We start from the raw sequence: 10,704 nt of genomic DNA on the forward strand, positions 1-10,704 counted from the left end.
GTATTTGAGTTTCTGTCCAAGGTGCTGACAGCCAGTGTGTCACAGACCAACATTGACTCAAGCAAAGAACAGCCTCTTCTGTTTTCTGATCGATTTTGCCATCATTGAACTGTTTAAGTTGTTGAAACTATCTTTGATGTCTTTTTTTTTTTTTAGTGCAGTTCATCTCTGCTCTGTTTTCTCACGGTCCGACTTCTTTTTTATTTATTTTTTGCATCTACTTATTCATTTTGTAATCAGTACTGGAAGAACATGCAAAGAAAACTTTAATTCTGGTTGTGCATTCATCACTTTTTTCCTACTCTATCATTCTGGGATGTTGATAAAGTGTTTCTTTTTGGCGTAGGAGTGTTGGTCCACATAATTCTTTCCCGAGCGCTTGAACTCACTCGAAGTCTTCACAGATTGCTCTTGGTGGGCTCCAATGTTAGCCTGAGGTGCCAAGGAAGGGGGGTGTAACCATGGAAGCCTCAAATGGATTTGGAATTGACTCCATCCTGTCCCACAGAGCAGGGAGTCCAATGGGAGCTAAGGGGGACCCCTTGTTGGAGGACTGCAGATCACCCTTAGAAATGACCCCTAGGTCCGAGGTCAGCAGCGGCTGTTCTTCTCCCTCCTCCCCTGGAAGAGACTGTGTGGAGGCGGTCGGTAACAGGCAAGGAGTCGCCCTTGGCTTGGATTCCCATCATCACGGAGGTCAGATCTCAGCTCCTTCGCAATCCAGGACTGTCACTTCGTCTTTTCTAATTAGGGACATTTTAGCAGATTGCAAGCCCCTGGCAGCCTGTGCCCCCTATACTAGCAATGGCCAGGCAGCTCAGGAACCCGGGCATTGTCTGTCCAGTAAGGCTGGGGAGGACTTTAGAGACAAACTAGATAAAAGCAGCACCGCATCCTCAGACTCGGAGTACAAAGGTAAGAGCCTCCAAAACTCTGTTTCAGTCCCTAATTAATCCGCTACCTTGCCGGAACTGCATCCGTCTGTGCAAGCAAAATAGCTCTTATAGTTCGAAAAATGCGGGTAAATTTTATGTATATACTATCTTTACTTTTCCCCTTTATCTTAGATGTATTCTGAAGAGAATATTTTCTCAGGTATTTAGATGGAACTCCTTATGCAAAAATTATTTAAATATTATTCTGTCTGGAAAGTATTATCTTAAAAGCAAAGCGGAGGGAGAGAAAAGGGAGGAAATAGCTTTTTTGTTTCCTGGTGTAGAGCCAAGACTTAATTTTATATATGGTATTAAAGATTTAATAGCAGCACCATACAGCCCAGCAGATAAAACAATAATGAACAAGACAGTTAAGAAAATGTTCTAAGAAAATAATACAGAAAAGCAAGTATATGATTATCAGCAATATTATTAGTAGAGTATTATTAGGAGTAGCCTAGTGGTTAAAGCAGCATCCTGAGAATCGGGAAATCGTTCAAATCCCACTGAGGTTCCTTGTGACCTTGGGCAAGTACAAACTTAGGGGGTCATTTACTAAGCATTTTCCCATAGACCCAAAAGGGAAGAAAAGTCTTAGTAAATCAGGCCCTTAGATTGGAAGCCCTTTAGGGGTAGGGAGAGAAGAATTATACCTGAATATAACTCACCTTGAGCCACTGATGAAAAGACATAACTTACACAACTAAGTTATGTCTAAATATATTTAACTTTATATGTAAATATTTAACTCTTTAATTGTTCAGTTTTATATTTCTTGACTACAGATTTTTCACAAAAAATCCTTCATGAACATTTTTTTAAAATTCAAATACAATATTATATATAAAAAGCTTTAAAGGCATGCAAATATTGTTTTATAGAATTAACAGTAGCCAACCAATTTTGATTTATTAGCTCCTTATTTTGCACAATTTATGATGCTGGAAAAAAACTACAAAGCAAAAGCTACAGATTCAGTGAAACAGAGTCATCATGCAAGTCTGCCCTTAATTTGTCTTCCTGTGGAAGACTATATAGGAAGACCAGCCTAGCTTACCTTCAATTTTTAACCAATTCTTTTACATTGATGTGCATTTAATCTTGATCACACCTCAGATATTTCTAACATCGTTTTTACTATAGCAAAAACATTACCTGAATCAGGTGCCATTGACAGATTAGCAACATAGGTCAAACAACAGCTTTCTCAACTGCGAAATTTAGGATATTCTGCAATAAATGGTGCTTTCAGACTGGAAGTTGAAACTTAAATTTTGCATATATTGCAACATAGCGATTACAAAAAAAAGTGCAAAAGAGTTGATCATCCTTTGGAAATCGTACCATTTTTCTAATTCTAGTATCTGTTACCTTTACGATTTACTATACAGTTGCAGGCCTCTGCACATATTTAGAAATATATTTTGCTTTAATTTATATGAAGGCAAAAGCCTTTAGATTTTTAGTATATCGTTTCAAAATGGGACAGAAGTACCGTTTAGAAAATTCTTGAATTATTTTCCTAAATATATTGGAAATCAATGTATTATTTTGGAAGCTGAGATTATTGTTCCCACACCTTGCACTAATACCTTGCAAATTTTAAAGAAAGAGGATACAACCGAGAGGTAAGGAATGTGAATTCATTTCTGCACCCTAGTCATTTCAATACTTTTATACATGGAGAGAGAAAATATTATTGTTCTACAGTATCTCCTTCCTATGAAAATGGGAAAGCAATAGTGCAGTGTCAAACTGGTATAACTAGAGTCTTGAATATAATTGATTTACAACTGTCCAATAATACTTCCGACCATTGTATTATATTTATTTTTTAATGGCATTTATAAATCGCTTTTCTGATATATATCACTCAAAGCGATGTACAAAAATATATATAAACTACATTCATATAAATTCCATACAGACTAAAATAACAGCACAAACAACAGGAGTGCTACAACTTAAAATAGACCACCCTCAAAAACCCTTCATCATCCTTGAGACATAAAGCATATATGTGGACTATCACAGATATTATTTCCTTTTAAAAGAGAAACAACTTTGAGCAGGAAAAATACTGTCTGTGAAACATGAAACAAAACAAAAGCATAAAAAATAAAAGCAATATCATTCTTCACGTATAAATGCATTTGGAAGACTGTCTGGCGCTTTAAAGTAAAAGAAGAGTATGAATAAGTAACAATGGCATTAAATGGGTGCTATTTTCAATATAATTTTACTCGACATGGAAGGAGAAAACTAGAAAAATGTTCATAAGAGGAAAGGTTGATTAACCTATTTCAATTAAAATGTAACAATTACGATTTTGCAGTACCAGTTTAAAAGTCCCGCAAGAAACTGTCAGAGTAAACGGTGTTTCAGAATATTTATTTTAGTTAAACTGATAACAATTTTAAGTTGTACAAAAGCACAAATAAGGCGCTGTGTGAAGAACTCTAGGAATATATTGCAGTCCTCGGATTCAAAATGTATGTGTTTTGGGTTTTTTTGTTTTTTTTTCACCATGGGATGAATATTTTGCTGTTATTCATTTTAATTTTTTCTGGGATGAGTTGAGAATTTTATCCTTAGAGACAATTTGAGAATCAATAAATTGGGTTCTTATCCAAAAGGCAAGTTTGGTGAAAACATGTAAAAAAAAAAAATACAGGAAACAGATATTTATCTTCTTAAACCAAATGCAATTTGCCCTTCCAAGCGTCCCCTTTTGTGGGGCTCCGGTTTTCTCTTTGCCCCTGCCCCTTCTCCTTTCTCTTTTCATACTGCCGAACCTTTTCTCCGACTGCATCGGTGCTGAACGCTTCTGCAGCTGCTGCGGGTCTTCTCTGCTCAGTTACCTCGCAGCGCTCGGAAGAAGCGAACAGAAAACAAGGCAAGCGGCAGCCGCGTTCCGAAGAATGTCCGGACAGCGAGGCAGAAGAAAGCATGCGGAGGAAACCAAGGCCTAAGCAATCGGGACGACGTCAGGAAGGACAGAGGGAAACTTGAGTCTTTGCCCTGTCACTTCATAGCAAATTCACCCAAACCTGGACTCGGCAAAATCTGGAAAGGTGTGCAAAGCATTAATGCGTCTAGACTGGCCTAACGATCCCCTCCGAGAGGCCCAGACACCTTCCCCGTGTGCCTATTTGTTTTGCTAGCTTTGCATTGGATCTAGACCTAAATTGGGAAGCTGAATATGAAATTTAAAGCCGAGGACAGGCATTTCTCACTCATGGGTGACGGAGGTTTTGCCCCTCCCCTCCCCTTCCACGATAAAAGTTGATCCTAAACTTTTTTTCCAGCACCGACATAGAAATCGAAAAGATGATGATCACTTTAGGGGTGTTTTGTAATCTTTTTAATAAGCTTTTTATTATTTGGGAGAGGAGGGCACATGTCTGAACGATTAGTGCTTTCTGTCCATGAAATGCGACTGGACGAGAGTTACTGGTCTCTGTCTGGTTTGTTAGATTCTGGATTTCTGTTTGAAGGATTTAGTTCCCTGGTGGCTTAATTAAGCGGATTATTGTCTTCCTACAGAGAGAAATCAACTCGCATTCAACCGTACTGCTGTCACTCTTAAAGCTTTACACAGCAAAATCCGCCATAAATCGCGCTAAAAACCGCATGCAGCCAAATTATAGTGACCCGGCCCCTTTGTTGTATAATCTCTTTAAAAAAAAGATCTGATGCTTTAATTACTACTTAGTCTAGTACAGAAGTGCAAGTTCATCTTTAAAATATCTGTCGATAAGTATATAGAGAGGAAGAATGAAAAAAATAATTGTGTTGTGTCGCTATTCCGACACACAACAAAAGATACTTTATCTGCTTTCCACTCTAGATTTCACATACAAGGAGTTTGTCTTTTACTTCAATATACCAAAATGTTTATATTCAAAGTTTTTTGCACTATTTCTCATTAAAAGCTTGCATTTCCCTGGGCTCTGCGTGACAGAACCAGGTCTCTCACATCCGCTTCAATCTGGTTTTGCACAGAATAGATTTACTGCGCAGTCAGTATCTATGTAATAATACATTCTAATAAAAGGATGTAATATATCCTCAATACTAAACGCAGGTTAGAATGGCCCGTCCAGAGCCAAATCAGCGGAAGAAATTAACTGCAAGTAAAAGTATCCAGTCGGAAATAAAATACTATTTGTCTCTTTTTAGAAGCCTTTAGAATGACATCCAGTATCCTAATTGCTACTGTTCGTCTGTTTTGAGACCTTCTTTTTAATTTGAGAATGTTTTCCTTGTCTCCCCCCTTTTTTTTTTTTTAATGTTTATTCGTCAACATCAAATCAACATCCTTCAATCATTGTTTACATTCAAAGTTTGTGAAGATTCCTTTATGCGAAGTTACCTCGGCTTGCTTATCCTAATATAATATAACTTCCATAGCTTCAGCGTATGTACTATTTAGTATCTATTTTCTCACCTATCCCCCACAAACTATAATATTTAAACCAATCATCAAATGGGTAAATCTTGGAGGATTATTCTTGAGATCCCAGGGTGTGGGTCTTTCTGGTTTGAGTCGTAAGTGGATTTTGATTGCGGCCTCTGTTGTCCCGAATCAGATTCAAAGACCCTCTTCAATGAAAGGGTTCTTACATTTGTACAATGGTAATATTGAGGATAGAGTTGTTCAAAGCCAGAGAATCTGAAATTCTCTGGCTTTGAACAGTAATGTTCTACCATTGGACCAGTTGGCCATGTCCAATTCTTGGCCAGTGCAATCCTGGCTGGCTCTAGCAGTGCCCTGTAATTTCTGTGTGCTCTTATATTGCGTTCCCCTTCTGTAAATCTTAATAAGAATAGCTTGGGGTCCAGTTTCAGCATGGAATTATGATTTCGCTTATCCAATCTCTAACGGGGTCCAGTGTTGCTTAATTACTGGACATTCCCACTACATGTGGAAGAAACTTCTATTTTCGCAGTTCCTCCAACATTGTGCCCGATTATTATTTTTCACTGGGATTAAATGGGCTCTGAATCATGTAGTGAGATTTTTTACAATGAGCTGCAAATGAACATTTGTAATTTTGTTTAAGGGGTGTTTTCCATTGCTTCTGATTTAGTGGTTCCTCGAGCCAGTCACTGCAGACATTAGCATGTAGGGCAGTGATGTTGTTTAACTCTTCATCTGGAATTTTGTACGGTTTGGACACATCCATTTATCATAGGGTTATTGTATAACGACCTTTCAGTTGTAGCAGTGCTCTCATTACTTGATATAAGTGAGGATTTTTTCAGTATAGAATATGGAAGTCTTGGGAGAAGAGGATTTTTATATTCGGCTTTTTTTTTTCCTTCGATCTGATTCATGGGCATGAATAGTCCATCTGCACTGAATAGCTGTGCCTCTTCTAGTTTCTAGGTGAATCGGTCAAAGTGCATTATTTTTCTGTTTGAGGAAATAATGATCTGTTCCCCAGCACATATACTATGCATCCAGCGTATTTAGGGCAGTATTTAACCTGCTTCCATAAGTAACTACTGCAAGTGCTTTTATTCTAGCATACCACCCAGCCTACCTCTGCTACACTAAACGCTTATAGCTTTCGTAGAAACTGAAACTCATTAACCAGCTCAAAGAAACAGCAAATAAAATAAACCATTGATTCTAAATTTTGCATCTTAAAAGTAAAAGTATATTAAGCTGTGGAAGAAGCAAAGCAGAACTTTCTTTCCTCTTATTATTTAATTACTTTATTTTTTCTTAAAGTTTTCACCTCTTCTTATATTTCTGATCCCGTCGCTATGATCGTCTTTTCTCTGCAGTGAAAGAAGAAGGAGACCGGGAGATCTCCAGTTCCCGGGACAGCCCCCCAGTTCGGCTGAAAAAGCCTCGCAAAGCGCGCACGGCCTTCACAGACCATCAGCTGGCGCAGCTGGAGAGAAGCTTCGAGCGCCAGAAGTACCTGAGCGTGCAGGACCGAATGGAGCTGGCGGCGTCTCTCAATCTCACCGACACCCAGGTCAAGACCTGGTACCAGAACCGGAGGTAAAGGGCTGCAGCTCAGCACAGGAGCCACATTATTCGTTTTATAATAATTTGTATATTCATGACGCTGATAAAAAGAAGTCTGACTTCATTAATAGTAAGATTTTTTTCTTGCATGTCTTAATTATAACGCTACATATTTTTACTAAATTAAGAAAAGATTTTTGAAATACATTTCCATTAAAAAACGATCAGATTGCAAAGGAACCTCAAACCAATAAAATAATGAATAGAAAAAAGCTTTATTTCTGAAATGTGTAAGAAGGTTTGTATAGGTTTATGACGAATTATTTGGAAATAAATGACCCAGTAATATCCATTATTATGTAAACAAGTACGTAACCATTTGATGCATTGCGATGAAGCTTAAATATAAGTTTTAGCTTAAAGGGGCGCGCTGAACTGTTTTATTCCTGATTCACGGGGGGGGGGGGGGTTTGTTTTTTAATCTGGTGCTTCCAGAAAAAGCAGGAAACCTTTGCTGATAGTGAGTTTACATTTGTCTTACACCTTGACTGACAAATAGCAATAGCTTCTTCCAGAGCTGCTGGGGACCGTAATTAAACATTGGATATGCTGGGCACTCGAGTGTAGAGAAGAGAGCAAGTGCAGTGTCCTCAACTTCTTTCTCCAAATCTTTCCTGAATCCTCAACAATTGCGAGAAATGTGGACGCAAGAATCCGAGGGTGAAGGAAAGAGAGTAAAAAAAGAAATCATTACAATAGAAACAATGGGAGGACCCCCCCCCCACACACACACACACACACACATACACATACACAGGGAAAAGAAGTGCCAGCTTATTGCAGAGTAGTAAAAATGCTAAACCGGAAGTAAAATCATCTTTCTCTTGAAGCAAGTCAGTATAGGTATGGAATAGAATTCACGTTCTGACGTTCTGTATGCTGCTCTTAATGTCTCTTATTCTACTACTTCTCTTATGCGCTTTATAAGTTTCAGGACTAAGATTTCCATGCAGCTTATCCTTCCTTTTTTAGAGCTGTCTCGTTCCCATCTCCTTAAAATAGGTGCAGAGACCGCTGCTTCCTCAGCTGTTACTCTCTCCTCTCTCCGGCCCTGACTTTCTCCTCCTCCCGTCCGATTTGACGACGTACATCGCTCGATGGTATCACCGTCCTCCTTGTTCCCTATATATAGTTAAAGATGCAAACAACTGTAGGAAAGCGAAGAAATTGTCCTTTAAATAAACAACATAACATTAATAATAAATAGCAATTACTGCTTTGAACATGAATAATTAACATCAGTTACAGTAATTACACAATTATTATAATTATGAATAATTTACTGCTAGAAATAGGCCTAGCGCTTCCGAAATAAACTGGTAAAAAGCTGTGGACATTCAAGGCTGTCTTCCAAGTTAAATTGATTTATTACCGAATGGATTCTGACATCTTCAGACAGGTGTCCTAAGGGGGTTACATTTTTCTAGAAAAGAAAAAATAATAATGGATTAAAAGCAGAACTTCCAGTTCCAGGCGTTTTTGAAATTCTCTTTGTTTATTCCGTTCCTTCCTTTTACACCTTTGAATTCAATATCCCCCCAAAATAAAAAAAAATAAAAAACAAATGACCGCAACCACATAATTTAATGCTTAGGGTTCTATCGTCTCAGTTCTTTTCCTTCCCTTCTCACATCGCTGTAATTATGAGCTGAGAGCAGAATAACACACAGCTTCGCCTACCATTTCTCAGATTTTCAAAGGGTAGCGAGAATTTTAGGTGAACTGGGACCGGGGCCACAGCCCGGTTGTCTTCAAAGGAATTAGTGCGTGAGCCAATCAAAGAAATCACCTTGCAAATCTTTTTTCCCCAAAGGAAAAAAAAAGTGCATAAAGGTCACTCCATAACCAGTCACGTGAGTGTTTTGCCCATAATTAATTTCACTTCAAACATTATAAGTTTCAGATGGTGTGGATCTGAAATATGGATTGTCCCTCATGCCTGATATAATCGGAAGGATGAAAACAATATGACTCTGACTTTCGCCTAGATTTATTTTTCAAATTACTAGTTTAGTTACAATGGGGATGAGACGATGTTCTCAAATTCACTCTCATCTGGGTGCTTGGCTAGATGAGACAGCCAGCCAGACAGATGAGACAGACAGCCAGCCAGACAGACAGATGAGACAGACAGCCAGTCAGACAGATGAGACAGACAGCCAGACAGATGAGAGTGACAGAAGCAGCTCCAAGCTTGTCTAGGTGAGGGCAGAGCGCGAGTGCTCAGGCAGAACCATGCGGGGTTCACATGATCCAGGGCTGCCCGAGCGCGGTATAGGAAGGTCTGGGTTAGACTGGGGTGGTATGCATGGGCCAGGACTATGGCTGCTGAATGTATGGGTAACGGACCGAAAGGCTTGATGATCCGAATTCTTGCAGAGTTGCTGAGGGGGCGTGAAAATGTCGTTTCTACGCTCCTCTCTCCTTGCCCGGGTGTTATGTGTATGGAGGAGGCCAGCCTAAGCTCTTTCTTTGCACGTCTCTATCCCTTCTGGCCTTTCATCTGGGTTTCCCTTCTTTTTTCGCCTCCCCTATTGCAGGACCAAGTGGAAAAGGCAGACGGCGGTGGGACTGGAGCTGCTGGCCGAGGCCGGAAACTATTCGGCCCTGCAGAGGATGTTCCCGTCCCCCTACTTCTACTCGCAGAGCCTGGTGTCCAACCTGGATCCGGGGGCGGCCCTGTACCTGTACCGGGGTCCCAGCGCCCCCCCGCCGGCCTTGCAGAGACCTCTAGTGCCCAGAATCCTGATCCACGGACTCCAGGGAGGAAACGAGCCCCCTACAGCCATGGCCCCGCTGCCGGGGGTCCTGCCCCGGGCAGCACAGCCGCGGTGAGCCCCTGGCACGGCAGCCCCTGAGGCCTGGCTCCCACATCAGCCGGGAGCAAGCACCCCCCAAACTTTCTAAAGGGAGAAGACTTTGAAAGGGGCTTTGTTGTAACAAGAGCAAGAACGAAGCAAATCCTTCAGAAAGGTACAAACCATCCCCCTCCCCTCTAAAAAAAACAACAAAAAAAACAAACAAACAAACAAACAAACAAAAATGCGTACAGAAGGTTCTGCAGGCGACTGGATCCCCGCGCTCGCAGCAGCCCCGGTTTGCAACATTAGAGATTGCAAATGACCATTGTACAGAAACTGGGGCACATTCATCCTGCCCGAGCACAGAATCCGTCAAAGGGAGCACAGGAGAGGCACGAGGAAGTCCCCTTTGGAACTGGAAGATACAGAATCGAATGTAAAAGGAAATAAAATAATATTTTGTGAAATATATAGGACTTGTAATTAGAATCATTCATTTGTTCCTCATGCGCCTATAAGGAACGAAACCCAACCAGGAAAGAGTTAATGAAAGTCTAGGGGGAAATAATCCGCCTGGTCAACCCGCATCATTTTGGTTAGATCATTGTGGAATAGTCAGCCCATGTAATATTCTGTTTATACGCATATTTATGCTGATATTTGTTTTGTCTAAAAGGGGCCAAAGTGTTTGTGTCAATAAAAGATATTTGGCTATTTGGTTACAAAACAGATTGTGCAAAGCATGACCTGACTTTAAGGTTCCTACATCGTACACACACCCAACCGCATCAATGAACCAACACAAGAACACCTGAACGAAGCCTAGACAGCCAAAGGCCAAGCCGCGTTTCAGCGGCCTGACCCTCACAATGTGCAACAAATGCAAATGTGATGGATTTAAGGAGCATATTCTGTTATTTCT

At 40.2% G+C, this 10,704-nt stretch overlaps 1 protein-coding gene across 1 annotated transcript; it reads left to right on the forward strand.

Annotated features, from left to right (window-relative positions):
- The first annotated feature begins 461 nt into the window (after nt 1–461).
- On the forward strand, nt 462–9,816 carry BARHL1 (BarH like homeobox 1). Its single transcript, XM_029614414.1, has 3 exons — nt 462–915; nt 6,732–6,954; nt 9,522–9,816. Exons 1-3 carry the CDS (start codon nt 462–464, stop codon nt 9,814–9,816), a joined length of 972 nt encoding a protein of 323 aa, XP_029470274.1.
- The last annotated feature ends 888 nt before the right edge of the window (nt 9,817–10,704 follow it).

Source organism: Rhinatrema bivittatum, chromosome 8 (assembly GCF_901001135.1).
Source record: "Rhinatrema bivittatum chromosome 8, aRhiBiv1.1, whole genome shotgun sequence".
Lineage (NCBI taxonomy): Eukaryota > Metazoa > Chordata > Amphibia > Gymnophiona > Rhinatrematidae > Rhinatrema > Rhinatrema bivittatum.